The sequence below is a fragment of the Podarcis bocagei genome (genome assembly GCF_964188305.1).
Source record: "Podarcis bocagei genome assembly, chromosome: 5".
Lineage (NCBI taxonomy): Eukaryota > Metazoa > Chordata > Lepidosauria > Squamata > Lacertidae > Podarcis > Podarcis bocagei.
Window position 1 is genome coordinate 58,298,596 of NC_138129.1, and position 23,710 is coordinate 58,322,305.

General features: G+C 40.9%; 2 protein-coding genes across 7 annotated transcripts in view; both read right to left on the reverse strand.

The window, feature by feature from the left end:
- The window catches only part of TTC39A (tetratricopeptide repeat domain 39A), a 48,234-nt gene extending 41,295 nt beyond the window's left edge, over positions 1-6,939 (reverse strand). The window contains exons 1-2 of one of the 3 annotated variants that reach the window (XM_081193179.1): positions 3,242-3,381; positions 897-1,079 (exon numbers count right to left, since the gene is read on the reverse strand). In XM_081193179.1, coding sequence (XP_081049305.1) covers positions 897-955 — 59 coding nt within the window. In that variant the 5' untranslated portion in view covers positions 956-1,079; positions 3,242-3,381. Of the gene's footprint in view, positions 1-896; positions 1,080-3,241; positions 3,382-6,406 lie in introns of those variants that run through there. The other 2 variants (XM_081193180.1, XM_081193181.1) reach the window with 2 other exon arrangements.
- Positions 6,940-8,045: 1,106 nt separating this feature from the next.
- The window catches only part of EPS15 (epidermal growth factor receptor pathway substrate 15), a 58,127-nt gene continuing 42,462 nt past the window's right edge, over positions 8,046-23,710 (reverse strand). For 2 of the 4 annotated variants that reach the window (XM_081193144.1, XM_081193146.1), the window contains exons 17-25: positions 23,239-23,319; positions 22,679-22,769; positions 20,765-20,800; positions 17,984-18,114; positions 17,058-17,127; positions 15,071-15,147; positions 13,460-13,622; positions 12,708-12,874; positions 8,046-10,214 (exon numbers count right to left, since the gene is read on the reverse strand). In XM_081193144.1, the coding sequence (XP_081049270.1) occupies positions 10,068-10,214; positions 12,708-12,874; positions 13,460-13,622; positions 15,071-15,147; positions 17,058-17,127; positions 17,984-18,114; positions 20,765-20,800; positions 22,679-22,769; positions 23,239-23,319 (963 nt within the window). In that variant the 3' untranslated portion in view covers positions 8,046-10,067. The remainder of the gene's footprint in view (positions 10,215-12,707; positions 12,875-13,459; positions 13,623-15,070; positions 15,148-17,057; positions 17,128-17,983; positions 18,115-20,764; positions 20,801-22,678; positions 22,770-23,238; positions 23,320-23,710) is intronic. The other 2 variants (XM_081193145.1, XM_081193147.1) reach the window with 2 other exon arrangements.

The window sequence follows — 23,710 nt, forward strand, 5'->3', positions numbered from 1 at the left end:
CGTCCTCCCAAAGGTCAGCATGTTAACTATTAGAATGCTTTTCTTAGTGTATTTCTGTACATGTCTAGTCAGAAGTAAGAATCATTGAGTTCAATAGAACTTACTCCCAGGTAAGCACGCATAGGATTGCACCTTTAGTTTTCACATACGAAGCACAATTACTCCATCAACACCATATTAGAAAATATCATCAGGCAATCTTGTTTGAAATTGCCTTTTTAAAAAAATTATGTGAAAGGTGCAACAGTTTGTGCTTGTGCATCTCCAAGTAGGACCTGCAACAAAATGTACCAGAGGATTCTCACGCCCTACGAGTGCTCCTGTTCAAGGCTCTATTTTTTTTAAAAAAGAGAGAAACCTGAAATGCATAACAACGCATAGAAACTCAAAAAACCTCAAATACGGTAGTTTAATGCACTACACAACATATGTAATAGATTGTCAGAAGCTGAGCACTGTTCAATTATGGAAAAGGATTAAGAGTAGCACTATTCCACCATTTTTCTATGATACAGAGAGTCTGAGATAAAGTTTTAACCCCCAGAACAATTAGCAGTATATACACCTTCTTTACAGGACAAATGAAAGAAATTACGTATTCATGCAGCTCACAGGAGGCTGTGATGGTCACTAACCTTTAAAAGAGAATTAGACAAATTCATGGAGGAGAGGGCTATCAATGGCTACAAGCCATGAAGGCTATGCTCTGCCTCTACAGTTGGAGGCAGCAATGCTTATGAATGCCAGTGCTGGAAACTGCAGCTGGGGGAGAGTGCTGTTGTGCTCTAATCCTGCTTATGGGTTTCCCACAGGCATCTGGTTGGTCACTATGAGGACAGGATGCTGGACCAGAGGGACCACTGGCCTGATCCAGCAGGCTCTTCTTATGTACTTACAATATGTCTTGTGATTGTGATATAAGTATAGAGATGGGTCTCACGTGCTCTTGTTCCATGGTATTTTAACAAGCAACTTATCTTCAATTGCTCACATGGACTCAACTGCTTCCTTCTCCATGTTCTTCATGCTCCCCTAGTAATGTCATTATCTTTCTGTCCTTTGATCCAAATGTAGTGGCCCTTAAAATACCATTAGCATAATTTCATATTAAATTAAGACATTAACTACTAAAAAGAAGCAATAGACCTCAGTGCACCTACTGGAATTGCTTCCCTCCCTAAGCAAAATGAGATAAGAACTACTAAACATTTTGTGCACTCAAAAATTATCTGGAAATAATAAATAAAACACAAAGGATAGCATCTCATAATTCATGACCAAACTTAACTTGCTCACTTCCAGAAGTATTTAATTGACACGGACACATTCACATCAAACATAGAAGCAAGTTCTTACGATATCATTTTAAAAAACACACAAAACAGGAATATGGTTCCTTCTTTCAACTACTACAGCAGTTGGCAACTAAAAAAAAGTAATAAATATTTGACTAGCAATGGATTTATTGCTAATTTCCACTGCAGCATCTAGTATTTATTCAATTGCTTTATTTCAGCAGTTATACCCTGCCCTTCCCCCAATCAGAGCACAGAGCACAACATGTAGTATAAACAATATAAAACATGTAACAAAATTAAATTGTACATCCATTATAAAAAACTGAAGCACTAGACCTCAATTCCATCCAGAATCAACACCAACATGATATTTATTATTATTTATTCAATTTATATCTCAGCCTTCCTGCCAAAGGAGTCCACGGTGGCAAACACATCATTAAAATAATATTTAAAATATTCTAAATACAACCAGTCTCTCAATGAATTATTTCAGGGTTGCTAGGAATGGTATCTTTCTGCTTTCTAATACCTGGGTGAACAGGAATATTTCGAAGTCAATAATGAGGAAGACAGACTCTCCTCACCAGGGAAACTATTCCAGAAGTGGGGAATCACTACTGGAAAGGCCCTGCCATAGTTTAACACCAACTGAGCAGTTCCCAGTGGAGGCACCAGGTTCCACAAGCTTGGATGGAGAGCATGTTTCTGCTTGTTGTCTGAAAACAGCTAATGTGGAGGACTCTCATATCTCAGTGAGGAGCTCTGTAAAAGGGGCGCCATTGCTGCAAATGCCATGCCTCGTATCACCATTTTACTCACCACACTAGCCAGTGGGACTACAAGCAGAGACTTTTCAGCAGTTCTTAAGGTTTGGGGTAGCACATACTAGGAAATACATAAAAGGATTACTATTTTTTTTATTTAAAAAAAAAACTAATTACAGACTAATGCCAACACCTTGAAGCGGGCCTGGTACAGTATATGAATGGCAGCCACTACAGTATCTTCAGAACTGAAGTAACATGACCCTATCAGCTGTGCCCAACAGCCAGGTTGTAGCATTCTGTACCACCTGCAGCTTCTGGAATGTTGCATTTCTCTATATGGGTGGTTATTAGAGCATTGATAACTGGCGTTAAGCTGTTCCAGTCCAGGAACGGCCATAACTAGTGAACCAGCAATAGTTGGGCGCAGCTACGTCTCACCATTTTAAGTCACTTGGGTCTCTTGTGACAGCTTGGAATCAAAAATCACCCTCATCTATGAATCTGCTCCTATATGGGGCAGCACTCCCACTGAAGAACAGGCTGTCCACCTAATGCCTGGAACTGGGAACCACATTGACTCATAGAACTACTGTCTTGTTGAGATTGAGTTTATTAGCCCTCATCCGGCCCATCACTGCCCCCAGATAAAAGACATTTGAATAGCTCAGTTACTTTTAAATATATATGAAATGTTTTAGCCAATAACCCTAGTGTATTTCTTAAGTCCTAAACACAATGATGATTATGGATAAACTATTAAACTAGCAAACCTATCAGCTATTGTACTTTTTGGTATGCAAAGTAATATTTATTTCCTTTTAAATTTCCCAGCTGTTGTAATGGACTTACAACATGGCTTTGAAATAGCAACGTTTATTTCCTATCAAAGTTTATTTCCACTTCAAAGTATAGTTACTGTGCATTTTTCTATCAGAAGTTGCCCAGAGATTATGCAGTCCATTGGCTAATTATAAAATTTCTCTAACCTAATTTATGGGTTAGCTATTGCAACATCACGAGCAAAGTAGGCTGCTTTGACTTGTGATTTTGATTTACAGAAACAGGCAGTGGATTTGTTCAGGACATAAAAAAATACTATATTGGAAAAACACACTGAATTTGGGTTGAATGCATTGAGCATAACCACTAACATACTGGAGTATGAGCCAATACCTGTGCATTTGGAGGAAGTGCAAAAGGCGGCTACCAGGCTAGACAGTGTCCTCAGCATCCCAGAGGGCATGACAGAGAACCTCTTGACCTCTATCACCTGCCTGGGGCACAGAATACAGTCATAAAGCAGAGAAAGTAAGAAGCAACAGACATTAAAGATTAAAAATAAAGGAAGTGTATTCTGGGCAACCTATGACCATTTAATGTGCTGCTGTTATGCTGCACAGCATGTAGGAAAGAATTTGAACAGAGTAGCAAGAAAAACGTAGGCCTGGCTCTGAGTTTGTTTGTTTTAAGGTAGAAAATACTTATTACATTATATATCTGACGACAGACAAACTTTTTTTGTTGCTGTTAAATTTAAAACTTTCAGTCTTCCAGATTTACAAGACAAATGGGAGAAAGATCTAGATCAAGGAGTTTCAATAGTAGAATCATACTAAATATTAAAAATATTTTGAGTAGATTGCTACAAGCTGATTGGAAATTAAAAAAAAACACCTTATAGAACTTAATCCAACAGTGTTCAACCCTGTACAAGTTGGATCAAATTTATCAGTGATTACATGGCACCACATCTCTAAAATGGGAAAACTCTTAGTGACAGTGTTGAAGAATAAAGGTAAAGGGACCCCTGACCATTAGGTCCAGCCATGGAAGACTCTGGGGTTGCGGCACTCATCTCACTTTTTTGGCCGAGGGAGCCAGCGTACTGCTTCCGGGTCATGTGGCCAGCATGACTAAGCTGCTTCTGATGAACCGGAGCAGCACACGGAAATGCCGTTTACCTTCCCGCTAAAACGGTACCTATTTATCTACTTGCACTTTGACATGCTTTCGAATGAAAGACTTTCCTTCATACAGCATAGTGCCCAAACCCTTTCTCTCCTATTCAAGTGCTCAACAGCTTTTGATCTATTGCACAGAGCCCTTCTCAACCCTCTGAAGACTTTATGAAAACAGAGCAAACTTAATACAGTGGTACCTCGGGTTACATATGCTTCAGGTTACAGACACTTCAGGTTACAGACTCTGCTAATCCAGAAATAATACCTCAGGTTAAGAACTTTGCTTCAGGATGAGAACAGAAATCTCACAGAAGCGGTGCAGCAGCAGCCCCATTAGCTAAAGTGGTGCTTCAGGTTAAGAACAGTTTCAGGTTAAGAACGGACTTCCAGAACGAATTAAGTTCTTAACCCGAGGTACCATAGTAATCCAATATGAGCAGCCAACTCATGACTTGCCAAAACTAGAGAGAAAATGAACAATGGTCCCCCACAACTGTTAATTTTCTTCTCGGCCTTTTGACTAAGATCAAGCGTAATTTTCTTTAACTGTCTCTGTCATTTTAGCCAACTGAAAAGCTTATAAATAATTCAATAACAAATAAGCACATTAAAGAGATCATCAATTCTGGCATATCCTGTCCTTTACCAAGTCCTGTTTAACATTTAATAGGTCTACATCTCCTCCTGTGCTTTGTAGAAAGCTGGCAGCACATTCAACCTAAGCAGGCTCTCACACACAAACACACTGAGCTTTTGGCAGTGATGGAAGAGAAATATTCTAGGGTTTTAAAAAACTGGGTTTGTGGGACAAGGATGGAACATTGTTTCCAGCATTCCCACATCCTGTCCCCCAACAGCAAAGCTTAGCCCTGAAAATATTTGAAGTAAAAACGAAAAGGGTACCTTCTGAGCACGTGAAAAGTGCTTTCTCCTCATAACTTAGCAACCAGTTTCATATAGCAATAATTTTGTAATTTGATCTGAACATACTGGAGACCACAATCAGAAGGTGGACACAGTGGGGCTAATCAAAATGGGGAAAACCTGGAATTGCCACCTTTTTCTGGATCACCATTCACTACCCAGTGGGCACAGGTCCAGACTTTAAAGCTCCATGTCTGAGTGTTGTTGTTGCTTTTCTCCTAGTACTTTCCCCGGGAAAACCTGTGTTTTACCGCTGAATTGGAGCAAACAGCAATCAAGTCTTCCCTGGATTGCCATTTGCAGTAAAACGCAGGTTTTCCTGGGGAAAGTGCTAGGAGAAAAGCGTTCGCAGTAAAATGCAGGTTTTTCAGGGGCTTAAGTTACAGAAGGGTAGATTTCAGTTGAACACTAGGAGAAACAAGGGGCAGACTTTGGTAATATGGCACCTGAGCAAGAACAAAATTTAGCATGCACACCCTAAATATTTCTTATTTGCACAATAAGAAATTTGCACACACATAGCAGGGAGGTCAGGAATCCCACTTGCTTGCAACATTTATTTTCAGGCTGGCGGTAGATTCACCTGACATAAAGACAGGAAAGTATGTACCTACAATATATGTCGCCTTAACTTACATAAAGTGGCAATACTGTAGTGCATCCCCTTTCACCTGCCATTTCTAAACATTTATGTAACCGCCTTAGGAATTTAGGAAGCTGACTTACACTGAGTCAGACTGTTAGTCCATCAGTATTGTTGACAGTGACTGGCAGCAGCTCTCCAGGGGTTTCATACACACTCTATTTCGGTTTTCACCTCAGGGTTACTACCTTTCTTTTTTCTTTTTACATTTAATGCTTTTCCACACACACAGTCAGGAAGCGGGGTGGGAAATACACTCAATCCACATAACAATGCTAAATATGAGAGCCAGTGTGGTGTCGTGGTTATGAGTGTCAGGCTATGGGAAACCCAGCCAGATGGGCGGGGTATAAATAAATTGTTGTTGTTGTTGTTATATTAATTATTATTACTACTACTACTACTACTACTACTACTTGAGAGGCAAGGGCTCTTGGCCCAGTCGCTGCCTCTCAGCCCAAAGGGCGTTGTGGGGATTCAATGAGGCAAGGGAGAACCAGGCACACACCACCTTGAGCTCCTTTGGAAGAAAACGCGAGATATAACAACAACAACAACAACAACAACAACAACAACAACAACAACAACAACAACAACAACAACAACTGAAGCAAGCAAGCAAGCAAGCAAACAAACTCATATTGGCTTCAGCAGCTGCAAACTTCCCGGCAGGTTTATTTGCAAATGTCGACATGCATGCCGGGAACAGCTTCACCTGTTGGTTTCTTGCCTGCCAAGGCAGCTTGCTCGTGAAACACAAGCGCGCCAACCTAGCTAAACCGAAGGCAGGATCCACCTCCCCCAGAGTACCTCAGCTCCTTTTTCTTGCTGCTGCTGCTGCTTCTGCGGCTACTTTGCGCGTCCATGAGGCTCCGCTAGGCTCGTCGCGAGATGAAGCGAGCTGCTGCTGAGGTAAAAAAAAATCCCGCTCCGCCTCGAAAGCCAGCGGCAAACTCATAACGCCGGGAAAGTGGAGGCAGGCGGCTCCAGAGCAAGGTCCCCGCGCTGCTGGGTGGCGGCTCCTCCCCTATAAAATTGCCGGCCGCCGCCGCCGCCTGCTCCCTCCTCATCCTGAGGCCTCTCAGGGGAGCGACCGCCCTCTGCAGGTCTCTCGGAGGCAGCCGCGTACTTGATAAACCGGCGTGATAAAGGAAAGCAGCCCCAGCTGCAGCTCCTCGCCTCGGGTCAAGGGTGTGGCGCCAGCTCAGGCAAGAGGGAGCTTCTAGGTTTGGGCTGGCAGGACAGGAAGGAAACTCCAAGACAGCCAGGTGGGCGGGGTATAAATAATAAATTATTATTATTATCGCCAGGGTACTCCCAAAGGAAGCTGTTCTCCTCCTCCTCCCCCCTCTTTCTTTATTTCCTCCCCTTGTGCCCCCCATAACAATGGTTAAACCAGTTCATCCATTAGCCAAGGCTACTTAGATCTTGCAGAGCTTGTCCCCCTTTCCCAATTCTCTAAACATGTATCACAACAGCAATAACGTCTCCTCCCCTCTTCCCTTGCAGAATGGACACTTGCCACCTTTCTTTCCCCCCAACTCGCCTTCTCCCGCTTTCAGTCTCTCCATCACAAGGGAGCTTTGCCAAGCCTTTGCAAATAAGCACTTCTTCATTCATACATGATGCATTTTTTGTGCTTTTAAATATGTATTTATGAAGGTAGAGGCAAACCGACGCTGTCCAATTTGGAGGCTAGATCTGTATCAGAACTTAACCACAAATGATTGAATTTTAGAAGTAACTATGTCATTCATGTGAATGACATAGTCAGGTATCACCCACCATTTGTTGCTGTTTCTATTGTCCCCATGTAGGTTTCAAAAGCTTTGGGGGTAGGGATCTATTTCTTGTCTGATGTCTAGGATGCTAATACCAACTTTGAGCTATTGAATAGGTAAAGGTAAAGGTAAAGGGACCCCTGACCATTAGGTCCAGTCGTGGCTGACTCTGGGGTTGCAACACTCATCTCGCTTTATTGGCCGAGGGAGCCGGCGTACAGCTTCCAGGTCATGTGGCCAGCATGACTAAGCCGCTTCTGGCGAACCAGAGCAGCGCATGGAAACGCCATTTACCTTCCTGCCAGAGCAGTACCTATTTATCTACTTGCACTGCATGCTTTTGAACTGCTAGGTTGGCAGGAGCTGGGATTGAGCAACGGGAGCTCAACCCGTTGCGGGGCTTCGAACCGCCGACCTTCTGATCGACAAGCCCTAGGCTCTGTGGTTTAACCCACAGCGCCACCCGCTGTGAACTACAAAATCCAAACTCTGTACAGAAATAATACATTTGAGTAGCTTCTCAAAAAAACATACTTTAGGGAATGGAAAGTTCACTTAAAATTCATTTTCAAACCAAAACTAAAGTTGTGATGTTTCATATCTGTATATTTCCACAAGACACTGTACAGTTTACTTAAAAGTAAAAACAAAAACCAGACAAAACATAATATACTTAAACTGTTTTATTCATAATTACAAGCTATTTTAGAATTTTTAAACAAAGGTCTATAAATAGAGGCTAACCCCACCTGAACAAGTTATTAAAAGCCTTTTAAAACTTTAACAGTAATGCCATTTAAGCTGACACAGCAGTGGTTTATTTAGAAGCCTTCGAGTAAAGGTTCTGTGATCAGTCAGTAACATGAAATGTAACATCAAGTGACTCAGAACTTTAAATCCTATACAAGAAAGCTTGAATATATATATATTTATATGTATAATATATACACACAGATATTGTATTGGTCCACAAAGTATACATTTAACAAAAAAGGAAAAATCTATGTAGTCCAGTTAAACATACAATATGCACGATTAATGTTAATACAAAATTTGGGTAGATAAATTATGAACATTAATACTTGCAAGAGGTTTTGCTAGGTTACTTTTTTGAGCAGGTGTTTTAAAATGCTCATTTCCTAGTGCAAAAGTTTCTCGGAACTGATCTCAATTTATAGGAAAATTGAGCAAAAACTACCTTCCTAAAAAGTCTCTTGCAGCAGCATCCACAGGTAACTGGAAAAGTTTCATCCTGATAGTGGTAACTATGCAACTCCTTGCAGCAGAAGAAAAATCATTTAAAAACTCTTAATTCGAGGCACAAATACCACAGTGTTTTGGGAGGGGGGAAGCAGAACCACCAGTTTTGTGTGGCTGCAGCCTAACTATGCATGTATTGAAGATGGAAGTGAAACGAGTCATTTGGAATGAGTTTAACATCCTGCAGAACAGAACATATTAGATAATAACTTACTTTCATTAACATTCAATTTTGACTTCGTTACTATAAAAGGAAATTTATTTTTAAGGTGCAACTATCAGTTGGCATTCAATAAATTATACACAACAGCAACCGACTGTTGTAAACTATATCTTTATGTAGTCTACTTCCTACCCTATTTCAAATTCTGCTGTCAACTTGCCAATTTAAGTTGCATATTTCACATAAGAAATTGGCTCAATTAGCAGTGGGGCATCAGAGTTCTTAACAATGAACTTGGCCAAACAGTGTAATCTTAGAAATCTCCTTGGAACAATCCTAAAAGGTCATTTTAAAATACCCGATAGTAGGCAAAATGGCAGTTAAAAGTTTCAGATAACACTAGTTGCATCTGGAATCTAGATTTTCTGTTAGATATCCACTCTAGAAGAACCTTCATTAAAAGGAAGCCCACAGATATAAAGGCACTCCATAGACCTAACCTCAATTATCATCATCTCTAAAATATACAATAGATTTCTAATACCTGTGATAACCAGATCTGAACATTTTAGCAAGAAAGAAGCAGGATTATCAGCAATTTTTAAGTACATGAAGATTTGCCATAAACTACAGTTTGGTTGGCTACATGGCCAGATTTGATTACAAGGTGAAAATGTACTTTGCTAACTGGGCCACCTGGGAGACCTAAATAATTCAGTATTATAGTAATTGGCAAAAATTTGCCCTTTTGAAAAGAAAGCTAATCAAGACTTAGAACAAGCCATCTAATATTTTTTAAGGGAAATATCAGTAACACATGACCTATCCATTTGTTTAAAGGCAATACAATGCACTCACTCATTTTATGTTGTTAGACACACCTGCACATTCTAGATCTTCAACACTGCATAAGGCATGTATCAAAGGGGAACTTGGTTGGAGTCAGAATTGCCTTCTGAGATCTTTCAAAAATGCATTGCTGTGCCTTAATACAGATTTGTCTTTTTTGCATTATAATAACTTACTTTGGTGTAATGGTTTATATACTACACAAGAATATCAAGGTAAGTACAAATGGAACTTCGCTTTATTAAAAAAGAGTAGCCAGATGAGTAAAGTGAATATGAAAAAAATTACAAATAAGACATTACATTGCTCAAAAATCACATTTGCAGGAATTTAAAGCCTTTTGTACTTCCCTGTGCATAAGCAGCTTCTGATTAGCTATACACATACAGGGCAAGGGACAAATGGTTGTGGCAATTCTTCATGCTTCTGATATTTCAGATTTACTGAGTGCAATAGCTAGTTCTAAATCTTCTTGTTCTTGTTGTTTCAACCTTGCAAGACGCTCTTTCTCCTCTCTCTCACTTTCCCTCTTTGCCCATTCAATCATATCTTCTTCAGTAGGATACTAAAAATAGAGAAACCATGGATTTGTTAACTGAGGAGGTAAAAATCAAGTGTTTAAAGAAGATTCTGTTCCCAGTTGGTTTAAATTATATCATCACTTAGAATTTAAATGGGTGTTTGGTCGGCATCTATGATTTATCTAGTTCATTGTTTCAATTGTTTGATTAAGAGGAGAAAAATAATATTTTCATTTGCCCCAAACACTCAAAGAAAATTGAAAGTGTGCATTTGATGTAGCTTGCAAAGATGTAAGTCCATTGTAAGAGTTTGGACTATTGGATCTTTGGCACAGTTACTTTAAACTGTTAATTAAAGAGAAGGATTATATTATATATAATGCTTATTTAAAACCACCCAACAATCCAAGTACACATATTTAATTAAAGAAAGGCCTTCAAAATAATCAAGAGCACCACGTTACTGTTCCTCCCCAAAGGTTTACATCCCAGTGACCGTCATGCAATAAAGCAAGTTAAGAAATCCCAAGTCCACCACCGCTATGACCCACTGATTAACAGAGTAGTAAGATATAAAGATGATTCCGTTTACTAAGGAAAATGTTATGGTAACATACGACACAGTTCATTTTTTCAGGTGCTGGCACAGAGAGCCAGTGTGATGTAGTGGTTGGGAGTGTCAGACTTAGGATCAAATCCTCACTCAGGGTTCAAATCCTCACTCAGCCATGAAGCTCACTGGATAACCTTGGGCCAGTCACTTACTCTCAGCCTAACCTACCTCATGGGATTGTTGTGACAATAAAATGGGGAGGAAGAGAGCTATGTACACCGCCTTGAGATCATTTGAGGCAAAGTGGGATAAGAAAAAGAAAGAAAGAAAGAAAGAAAGAAAGAAAGAAAGAAAGAAAGAAAGAAAGAAAGAAAGATTTTACATAGCTGAGGCTGGTGTGCCAACTGCACTCATTCCTTAAATCATCAGATTTGGCCATCTTGACACATGTCTTAGTTACATCTTGATCAGATTACTGTCATGTGTTCTATAGGAAGCAGTCTTTGAAATGTAACTGCTATAGGTGTTCTAGGATGATACAGCCAGGCTATTGACTAGGAGCCAGTTACTGGGAATATTGGTTTCCAGGGAGAATTCAGTATGCTAGTTATGACTTTTAAAGACCTGGCTGATTGAAAGACCACCTCCTCCAATGTTAGTCTGCCTGGCTAGTAATATTTCTGAGAGCATCCCTTTCTGCATCCAGTCAACATCAGGTTTGCTGGGAATGCAAGAAATGGTCTTTTCAATGACTGATGAACTCCCTTCTTAAAGAAGCCTGTTTAGCCTCCAGTCTAGTGACCTTCTGCTAGCAGATGAAGATGTTGTTAAGACAAGACCTTCAGGCTGCTGTGTGTGCTCTGCTGCTGGTGGCAGATAGCTTCATCTATTTATGCCTTTAACAGCTTGCTTTATAATTTTTTTGGTAAGTTTTATTTTGCTGTATTTTGTTTTGTCATTCCTCCTTGGGCGCACAGTTGTAGGAAGGCAGGATAAAAACTGACATAAATACATGTTCTCACTAACTTGACCCAGAAATCCTTTACAGTGTTGATTGCCTCATTCTTCCTACCTTCAAGTACTTGAAATTTAATTCTGCGCTCCTTGGAAAATAACATCTCTCTTTCATGTGCATTGTACCTATTCACTCATTTACAGATCACTCAGCACTAACAAGGGACGGGTGGCATGCCAAGTTGACAGATCTGTGCCTTATCTTGAAGTGTTCTATACAATGAGGATGTTTACTTTCGGTAGTTTCCCTTTTTATAATAGTTTATGGCTAGGGCTGTTCATTCCCTTGAGTCGGTCTCCTGAACAAATCCTTACCACCCTCCCCTATTGTTTTGGCCTTTAAGATGCCTTGCCTACAAAGCCTGCTGCTGCATCAGTTGTCCCTGGGCCTGTGCCCTTCCCCCCAGACTAATCTTACAGCGGAGGCAGCAGGCAGGGCCTAGCCGTATGGCTGGTTGCCAAAAAAGGAGCTCAGGGACAAGATTTCCTTGTCACACTATCAATTTGTATTTATGAATCTTGCAGGGGATTAAGCCTTCAAATGGTAGCAACAAGTACAATGTAAAGGTTGTGCTGCTTATTTTCTAACTGCCTAACTGTGACCTTAACATATGCTTTGAAGATAAATGATGCACTGCAGTTTGATATACTGTACAGACATTAAATCCTGAGGCACAATGTGTACTTACAGCTTTGTACGAAGACTGGGAAAGGTAACAATTATTCATGTGAAGCTAAATAATACATAAATGTGCAACTAAGAATCTGCTGCAACTGGCAGCATTTGTCCCAGAAGGAAGTGGTAATGTACCCTTTTTTTAGAGAGGCACTACTAACGTTAATATGTGCTACATCGTTGCATTGTGGTATGAAACCCATTTCACTCAATTTAAGTCTGGAAATGTTCACTGTTTTTCACAAAAATAAGTCATTAGAGTTAGCTTGATGCCTCCCCATCCTGTTTACTTACAGCACTGAAATTAGCAAAATTGCTGGTGTCCATCTCTTTGCACACACCAGTGGGAGCAAATGGGTCAGCTTCCTGTTCTTTGGAACCATCACAGCCTGGGAAGGGCTGGAAGGGATCATTCAGTTTAAAGGAATCCGAAGACTCCAATTTGTTGATAGGCCTTTTTCCTACATCAAAATAATCACTTTAGCATGATTATGAGTGTGGCAGAAATATTTATCCAGTGTACAATAGTGTTTTAGGTTACACCATCTCATTATATAGCCAAAAAAACCCCACAAAAAATCCTTAGTGCTGGTAGTCATAAATTAATCTGATTTCTAAAACCTTTCACGTTTTTCAGGGTTTGTTTGTATGTACATTCTTCCCAATTTTTTCCATTTTTAAGTGGTTCAGTGTGGGTAAGAGCCAGTTCTTTTATTCAAATTTTAAAAAATGCTTAATTTAATCTATTTTAAAACTGGTTTAAACCAGCTTGCATTATCAAATTCAATAAACTACTCAGCAACCAACTTCTACAGTAGCACTGTCACAGCAATTTAAAAGTTACGGCCTCTCCCAAATTTATGGCTCCCAACATGTATCTAAGTAAAGATTACCTAAATTAAGAAGGATGGCTTAAAATTATGTAAGAAATAGAAGTAGTATAGGAATTAGTTGGTTACTAAATTAGAAGCTCTTTGCTCTCTTACAGCCATAAAGACATCTTTAAACCAAAGAGTAGCACACAGACACTTAGTACTGGTTCTTACCAGGTGGGGGAGGACAAGGTCTGGTAGGTGTTCCAGTTTTAGGAGGCAAAGCAGGAGGTACATCTTCATTTTTGGCTGGAGGCTCCTCAAACACATTTTTAGTTATGACCACATTGTGGACAGAGCCTGTTGTAGATGAACTAAATGGATCTTCATTATTTGCCTAAAAAACAAACAGACAGCAACAAAAACAGGAAAAGCTACTGTTTTGCTTAACAACATAGCTTGCAGAGGGGACATGGCTATCATGTTCGTTTTCTACCATAAAACAGTGCTTATTCAAGTGCCATAAAAAACAGGAGTTCATGCACTGGCAAACTGCAGATGTCTGCAGATGTTCATACTTTTAAATTATATTCCTGTGCCATGGCAGGACCAAAAAAATGGACTTTCATTTATGCCAAGCAGAGAACACAGCAGGCTACTGTCATGGGACTGCCAAGGAACGCCTTTGAGGCGGGGGAGGGGGGAAGAGTCAGAGCGGGAACAGTCCAAGGGAAACAGAGAGGAAGTGACGGAAGGGGAAGAGGGAGAGAGCCAGGAAGTGGGAAAAGTGTCCGATGCTGAAGCACAGCCCCAGCACCGCACAGGAAGTTCAGGAACAGACGAAGAGCCTGTGCCTGTGCCGTCTGCACAGGAAAGGAGAGGGTTAAAGCGCAGGGATCAGAGACGTCCCATGAAGCTCCCCCGCCTTTTCTGTTGGAGGAGAAGCCGGAGAAGACCACTCCCCAAATCTGAACCAGATGATTCGGACGCATGATTGTAATGTGCTGCTTGTACATATGTAAAATACACAAGCCATCACAGCTACTAAACGCTTTTGCAGGCTAGTAACTTTTGTGGTCTTGTATACATGCTGCAATAGTCAGAACTAGTCACATACATGCTCTGTTGCTCTTATATAATTTCACAGCAGTTAAAGATGAGGCTGGATTCGCTGCACAAGCAGCGTGATCACCACAAGAAAAACAGAACTGTGTAAGAGCTATTCCATGTATAACAACGTGTGTGGAGTGACTTCCACATGACACAGGAATCTGAAGGTAGCCCTGTTTCAGGAAGCTTTTAATGTTTTATGTTGTTGTTGTTTAGTTGCTTTGCCTGTATTTTGGTTAGAAACTGCCAAGGGTGGCTGGGGCAACCCAGTCAAATGGGCAGGATATTAAAAATAAATTACAATTATGATTACGATTGGAGCAATTTTCATTTCTTGAAAGCTAACTTGCTTACTTGCTTGACTACCCTGCTGATGAGAAGAATTCAAATATAGCAGCTTCAGAAACACTCTAAAAAGGATATATAAATCTTGGAATGGAAGCAGAAGAAAGTAAGGTAGTCAATGAGACTATGCAAGCGCCTATACTCATAGTAGGTGTAGTTTTCCATTAATTGAATTGTGCTCACGGCAGTTCACAAAGAAAGTAATCTCAGAAATAATGAGACTCACAGTAGCTTAAAATGGGGAATCAATCTGAGAAGTCATGACCTGTTGATTTAGATTCAGCATCTGCTAAAGTTGTGTTTTGTATCCTCGTATGTAGGAGCCTCTAGTGTGTTGGTTACTGCAGCAATTTTATGCTTTTTCCACAGGCATTAATCATTTCAAATTACCTTTGACAATGTGCTGAAGTCAGCAAAGCCGCTTCCAAATGATTCATTTCCAAACAGGGAGGTAAAGGGATCTGTAGCTAAAATAAGCAAGAGAGAAGAAAAGTTAATTCATTGACTAACAAAAGCTAGACAAAAGAGGAGATGAGTCTATTTTACATTGAATCTTTTGGATCTTACACCAGTTATAGGCAACACCCAGTTAGGGTTGATAGCCTCACCACCATAATCTTATTTATGTTATGTATTTTGTGATTTTATATTATAAACTACCTTGTGATCTTTGGATAAAGGGCGGTATAGAAATTTTAATAATACTTAGAATCATAGAATCATAGAGTTGGAATAGACCACAAGGGCCATCGAGTCCAACCCCCTGCCAAGCAGGAAACACCATCAGAGCACTCCTGACATATGGTTGTCAAGCCTCTGCTTAAAGACCTCCAAAGGAGGAGACTCCACCACACTCCTTGGCAGCAAATTCCACTGCCGAAGTTCTTCCTAATGTTTAGGTGGAATCTTCTTTCTTGTAGTTTGGATCCATTGCTCCGTGTCCGCTTCTCTGGAGCAGCAGAAAACAACCTTTCTCCCTCCTCTATATGACATCCTTTTATATATTTGAACATGGCTATCATATCACCCCTTAGACTCCTCTTCTCCAGGCTAAACATGCCCAGCTCCCTTAGCCGTTCCTCATAAGGCATCGTTTCCAGACCTTTGACCATTTTGGTTGCCCTCCTCTGGACACGTTCCAGTTTGTCAGTGTCCTTCTTGAACTGTGGTGCCCAGAACTGGACACAGTACTCCAGGTGAGGTCTGACCAGAGCAGAATACAGTGGCACTATTACTTCCCTTGATCTATTACTTAATTAATATAATTTAAACTACAAGGTGGTAAAAGAACTCAGTAGAAGTAAATTCACAAGGTGGCATAAACATTACTCAAAGTTCACATTCAAATTCAAACCAATGAGATTTTATAAGGATCAAGCCTTGTTTTCTACAGTACTGGATACATTGTTAAAGAGCAATAGTTAGAAAATAGTTTTGCGGAATTCTTACAAGACATGCAGATATCATCGAAGTGTTATAAACATGATTTGAAATGAAGTCTCAAGGTGGGTGATTCTTTTACTTTCTATATTTCACAGAAACTATACATAACTCTTCAGTGTCCCAGTTTTGGTAACTGAATGGTAAGCCAGGCTACTATATCAGTGAAACAAACCTCTGACTTGCATGCCATATATTTAGCAATGCATTAGTCCATTGTCACAACCAAGAATATCAATATTACCTTGCTGAATCAAGGTAATCAAAAAGTGTATCTACTTTTACAAACACACTGGCAGGGCATGAGGGAGACAGCCACAATCTCCTTTTGCTCCCAGAAACGGGTACATCTTTACCCAGGTTTGTAAATTAAGTTTTAGTCCTCAAAAATAGTATCAGCTATCCTGTTTATACCTCTATGTCAGTCATTTGAACTGAGTGGCAAGCATCAACTTCAATTGTTTCCCATAAGTTGGTTATCTTATTTGTGCTCAACTAAGCAGACAAATGGTCATTTACAAAGCTCTCTTCATTATGCATCTAACTGAAATGCATTTGGGTTCTCTTGTCAACTCAATCTCTGTTACAACACTAGATCTGCAGCCACAGAAAAGCGCTGTGGGATGATTTTGTACAGGTTTGTACAACTTCAGTTGTGTTAAGTTGTGTTCTTTGCATGTGCCTGAAAAGCGCCTTTCAGACATCACACCAAGGCTCATTATGTATTAACCATAGCTCAGAACCCAAATCATGAATTTGAGCTGCCAAGCACAGACAAGTCATAGTTTGAAGGTGTTTATCTGCTTTCATTTTCAGTCTGTTAATTCCTATCTAAGCCCAGAATTTTCCATGAGGAGAAATGTTGTTCAGATATTATGCTAAGCCATAGGCCATAATCACCAGAAGCCACAGCTTGAAAACCCACTTCAAGCCTTACCTGTATCACTTGATGTAGTAACAGCAATTCCACCAGGAGCAAAAGGATCATTATACTTCAGTGTTTCTGTCTAAAAGTTAAAATCCATTAAAGCTGTTTGCTTCAGACCATCAAGATTCTTAATTAGATAAGCTATTATTTGCCAAAGGGTCAATATTTTAATTTTTTTAAAAAAAATAAAATCTTATGCTAATGTCATCCTTAATTATTTGCTGAAGAATGCAGAAAATATTAGTTTTGCTCTCAAAAATTGCATCAATCTCCCATGAAGGCAGAGATTTCTTTCTTTAAGAAACCAATCACCCATTAGATTGAAATTTGAACGTTCAGCTGCCCTTGTGCCTTTTAAAGTATATTCCTTCCAGGCATTGTTACTTAAACTATCTGGAAAATTACTTTCAAATCAGGAGTATTAAAACAAATGTTTTGTTTGAAGCTGCCAGGATCCAGAGATGCTTATTAAGTCTGCTGGCTATGTCAACCAAAGCCCAGCTGCTATCCATGCAAAGTTTTTAAAAACACAAGCACTCTGCAGAAATCACCTGAACTGTTACACAGCCAAGTGCTGGTTATATCATGTTACATCTTTCATGGATCAAAGTAGCTACCAAGTGAGTAAACCCTTCTTTAAAAATGGGAACTAGAAACAGTAATTCTGAACATTTCCTGTTACAACACCTCTCTATTTATTCATTTCCAAATATCATATGATCTAATATTTCTAGACTCTAGGCGAAGCACTTCACTTCAAGATGTCATAAAAGAATGGCAATACAGCTGCAGAGATCAATTGCCAACAGCCTATTGAATTTAAAACACACATGTTCGTTGAGTTAGAGAAACTAGCAGAATTCCCTATTTAAATACTATGGTGGTGCTTCAGTTCAATACCCCAATAGATGTACATGTACTTCTTCCAGAATTACCGTGGAATTATTGCTGTTGCTGGTTGCACTGAAGGGGTCAATACTTCCAAAAGGATCTGTGGATGATTGCTTGAAAAAGGAGTCAGCTGCAAAAGGATCTGAACCTTTGAAAGGATCACTACCAAAAGGATCTTAAAGAAAACCAAGTCAAGATTTATTACTGAAGTTATGTTTTGCATTCACTTGCTCAAAATGTTTTGCATTCTCTTATAGAACTACGTGCACAGTAATCTTGCTCATTTAAGTAGTGCCTATCTACTACAATGCTCTGTTTTGCACAAAGGCCCAGTATAGGGGCTAGCTTATTATATGCTTCCTCTCACTTGAAGCGTTCACCTAAATATGGCTTACGCAAAATGCCAATGTAAGCAGTCCTTGCCTTCTCTGAGTATGCACTTACATGAGCATATGCTATGACATGTTTGGATATTCACCCTGCTAATAGGAACTTTAGCTACTGCTTCAACTACCTCTTCTGCAGTCCATGGCACCACATAATTGCTTACATAATAACATAATAATAATAATAATAATAATAATAATAATAATAATAATAATAATTTATTTATACCCCACCCATCTGGCTGGGCTAATAACATTTATTGCCTGAATCACACATTAAAATTTGTTGTTAGTGCTGACACAGAAAAAAGCTAGGGCTGCTTGCATGTACAAGAAACACATTGTATAAATACAGTGGTACCCCGCAAGACGAATGCCTCGCAAGACGGAAAACCCGCAAGAGGAAAGGGTTTTCTGTTTTGGAGGCGCTTCGCAAGACGAATTTCCCTATGGGCTTGCATCGCAAGACGAAAGCCCATAGGGAAATGCTGGCGGTCGGGAGCAAAGACTTTCGCCCACAGCCGGCCTTCAGAAGAGGACCTCTTCTGAAGGCCGGCGGGGGGCAAAAGTCTTTGCTCCCCCCCGCCTGCCTTCCCCCCCGCCTGCCCCGGGCGATCTTAAAATGCTGGCGGGTGGGAGCGAAGCGTTCGCTGCCGACCCCCAGCATTTTAAAATCTCCCCGGGACAGCAGAGAAGTCGGGAGCATTTTAAAATCTCCCCGGGACAGCAGAGAATTCTCTGTCCCGGGGAGATTTTAAAATGCTGGGGGTCGGGAGCGAAGCGTTCGCTGCCGACCCCCAGCATTTAAAAATCTCCCCCTGTCCCGGGGAGATTTTAAAATGCTGGGGGTCGGGAGCGAAGCATTCGCTGCCGACCCCCAGCATTTTAAAATCTCCCCCTGTCCCGGAGCGGGGAGGGGGGGCGGGAACACCTGCCCCAGCCGCCCCACTTCGGAACGCTGTTCCGAAGCGGGGAGGGGGGGCGGGAACATCTGCCCCAGCCGCCCCACTTCGGAACGCTGTTCCGAAGCGGGGAGGGGGGGTGGGAACACGTGCCCCAGCCGCCCCACTTCGGAACGCTGTTCCGAAGCGGGGCTGGGGGCGGGAACACCTTCTGAAGGCGGGCAGGGGGCGAAAGTCTTTGTCCCCCCTGCCTGCCTTCCCAGGGGCTTTTAAATCGCCCCGGACAGCGGAGAAGTCCTCCGCTGTCCGGGGCGATTTTAAAATGCCGCCCGCCAGCATTTTAAGATCGCCTGGACAGCGGAGAAGTCCTCCGCTGTCCCGGGGTTTTTTTAAAATGCTGGGGGTGGGAAGAAAAGCCCTTGTCCCCCCCCCCCAGCCTTCAGAAGAGGTCCGGGGACAGACTGTCCCCGGACCTGGTCTGAAGGCGGTTTCCCTAGGAACGCATTAATTGATTTTCAATGCATTCCTATGGGAAACCGTGCATCACAAGACGAAAAACTCGCAAGACGAAGAGACTTGCGGAACGAATTAATTTCGTCTTGCGAGGCACCACTGTACCTTCTAACCTCTAAAAGCTTGAAGCAGGAAAAGTTAAAAAATAATTAGGAAAATCTGGGGGTGAATGGAGGGGAGAGGTAGCATTCTCTAGGAACATCAGCTTGGCAGAGGGTGTATGTTCAGCAGTTTTAAAAGCAGAGAAGGTAAGAACCCAAGAACCCACCTTCCTGGATCAGGCCAAAAGCCCATTTAGTCCAGCATCCTGTTCTTACAGAGACCAGCTGGTAAGCAGAACCAGAGCACAACAACCCTCTCCCCACCTGCAATTCCCAGCAACTGATCTTTATCCTCTATGAAGATGGCAAAGATGACCAAACCATTAATCAACAAAAAGCAGAAGGGAGTAAACATTATGAAAAGGTTCTGAAGAAAATGTTCTACAATGATGCCTTCAATGCACTGGGATAAGAGAAGGAAAACAGATCTCATGGCAACAACATTTAGAATTTTCTAGCTGCTTGGTAAGCTTGGACTGGATGATTCCTGAATTTTCCCCTCCCAAAATCTGTTCACAGAACCTCTGGAGAACTCCCTTCTGCTTCCCTTAAATGGTACAAATAGGCAAGTAATAGGATGCCATAACCACATGCCAGTTAGTAGAGGATGTTGGGTCTCAGCCTCAAGCACTTCCTAGACAAAGCACTTTCTGATGTTAGGAGATCTGTGTGCCCAAAGTTGGGTTACTCCTTGTTCTAATAAGCTCAGCATTTCCCATAGCTTCCTCTGCAAAGTGAGCACCCTTGTGTTGCCTAATGTAATTGAGTTCTCCATCACAGGTAACATTTGTTTGGGAAACCTGCTAAGGCTGAACTCATATAGAGCTCCAGTTCTTCCATTTTTACTCCAAATAAAAAATTACAGTCCCCAACGAGCTCCTCAAATGTCCTGCTTGTGCACTTAAAAAAAAAATGTAACTCACCAATCTTCCCAAAAGGGTCATCCTTGAAAGGATCACCTATTTTAAAGAGTGAAACATCACATGTAAATATTTTCCCTAGCACTTGTACAGACCTTTAGGGGCAAAAACAAACCTCTAATTACCTGTGAAGGAGTATCAAACAGTTCTGTGCAACTATATACAACACAGGCCATTCATGGGATATTGCGGGAGCTCAACCTGTATTCCCAGTCATCTAAAAATTTTATCTGCCCTTCATCCTCCTTTCATTTCCTTCACCTAACTGTTGCAGAAGCTCTCAGGTATGTATGCTATGAGCTTTGACATCAAAGGACATGGGAGGAATTGCATCCCTGCACAGAACCACTTGAACAGCTCCTACAACTAAGTGCAACCTTGTTTTCTTCTTCAGTGCTCTCATACAGTTTCAAAATGAGATGAGCTTGCCTATTAGGAGGTAAAGGGAGAAGCATCATGAAAAGAACAAAGGACTGCTCACTTTTGTGGCACTGATATCTACGGGGCTGGTTTGATCCTCTCCTTCATGTGACAGCTCCCTGGGGTGGCAAGGACACACACACTTTTATTGAAACCCTGGGAAAGGCACTGGGCTATTAAAATATTTCTGTCCCTGCTATTTCTCTGCTCTAAATTCCCAGTTCTTGAAAAGGTCTTGGCTATGCTCTCCCTCCCACACCCCAGAGTTAGAGCACTTTGATATGCATTAGTATGCAACACACATGGTTAGGTCCTCGCAGTCTGCCAAGACTCACCTCACAAATGCTAACCACAAGATGGTCAAAACAGCAATTCAAGAGTATCAATATTTTAAAAGAACCATTTTCCTGCTGTTATTTCCCTCATTTAGTAAGAAATATTATAGCCAAATGCACATCACTGCATGCTAACCACAAAGAAGGTTCTGCATACCAGTTATTTTACTTCCTGAACACAACAGTCTATCAACAATGCACATGCAATTTTGAAAACTGGAGAAAGCAAGGGGGGAGAGGTGATGTTGAGAAAACAAAGCAGAGCTAAAAGGAAAACCTGCGCAAGGTAGGGTTCCTTCCTCCCCCACCTCCCCCAAGACCTTTCACTTGAATTAGAATTTTCACTGAAGTTTTCCCCTTATCCTTTGCTCTTTTATTTTTATTCTCATTTGTCTCTTTTGTTTCATTTCTGTATTTTATTGTATTTAGCTGTAAACTGCTCAGACAGACTTAAATTGAACAGTACCAGAACTGACCTAACATTTTAGAATGAAATCCAAGCCTTGAGAGAATATCAATTTGTACCATATCTACTACTGTATATATTTTAGGAAATGATGTGTCCATTTGTTTATTTGTTCTCTCTATGCCCTTGTATGTAACACCTTTTGAGGGTTCCTGGGAAGGGGGCAGCACTCTTAATTGACATTTGGATGCCAAACAACATTTTGAATCAAGATGGCAGACTGAAATCTGACTTTGGTGTGACTTCACCCTCTCTTGCATAGGTTTAGCCACCTCTCAAGATATCATCCCGAGGTGGAGGTCCACACTGATTTTGGGATACCGGACTGAAATGTGACTTCGGTGTTATTTCACCCGTTTTTTGGTATGATGGGTTCAGAATCACTTTTTGTTGTTGTTTCTTCACATTCCCAGACAGTGCTAGGCACTCCACGCCTGTGTGTGTGTGTGTGTGTGTAGGAGGGTGGGAATATCTATCGCTATCTATCTATGTTCACATAACCTAATGGAAATTCAGCTTAATGACAAACATTTTTTTCAATGAATGGCTACATACATATATCATTTTATTTGCATGCCACTTTTCCATAGTTAAAACCATGCTCAAGGCAAACTACAAAATAAAAAAATACATAATTACAGATAACACAAAAGTAGTCATAAACAATAAATACAAACAGAATGAAAGATAACTTACTACCAACAAAGGGGTCAGCCTCAAAGAAGTCTAAATTGGAGCCTTCAGCCTGATCAGAGAGCTGATGGGATTCTTCATTAAATGGATCTCCCTAGTAGGAAAGAAATATTTTGCACAATTGTACAAATCTCCTCATCCCATCTGTGACGTCAGTAATTACACTTATTTTACATACATGGAATTAAGTATGAGAGGGATGCAACTTCACGGGATCCACCCCACTTTCCAATTGTCTAAAGTAGAATTCAATCTTTCACTCACTGGGGGTTGGGAGGGAGAGGAGAAAGGAACAATTTCCTCAAATTCCCCCCACCCCCAATAAACCCTGCTTCATTTGGTTGGAGATAGCACAGAAGTCTGCAGGAATCTGCAGGAAGAATGGGAAAAACTCAGTGGATAGACAGTTCCGTTTGCAAAAGGGCTACTCTGGATCCACGTCAGTGAGTCAGCACCAAATTGCTTCACTAACCTGACACCCATTCCTGTAGAATTAAGGAATGCATTAAGTTTCATACAATACTATATGTAATGAGGCATTTTAAAGTGCTCTACAAACTCACTTTTTTGGTAACATCTGGTGGCACAACCTCCGCTTCTTCTGCTTCTGCTTCTGCATGTGTTGTTTCTGGACTATTCCTGGCCTTTTGAGGGGGAAAGTATGTTTACAGATAGAATGATCCATAGAATTATTCACAGAACTGCAAAATTGAAAGGGACCATGAGGGTCATCTAGTCCAACCACCTGCAATGCAGGAATCTTTTGCCCAATCTTTTGAGATTCAGAGTCTCATGCTCCACTGACTGAGCTAAAGTTTCTGTTTACACTGTGATATACAAAAGTTAAGAGACTGAAGTGAGAAAAGATACAGTACGTACTAAAGGTAATGATTTCAATTTGTGAGCACATCTAACCATTAGTGACAAGTCTATATAGCAATATTGTTTACAGAATTGCTGTTCACAATCTGTTCATTTCTGGCACACATTCACCTTCAATAGCAATGCTGCTCATGCTAACTCATGTCTTCTTTT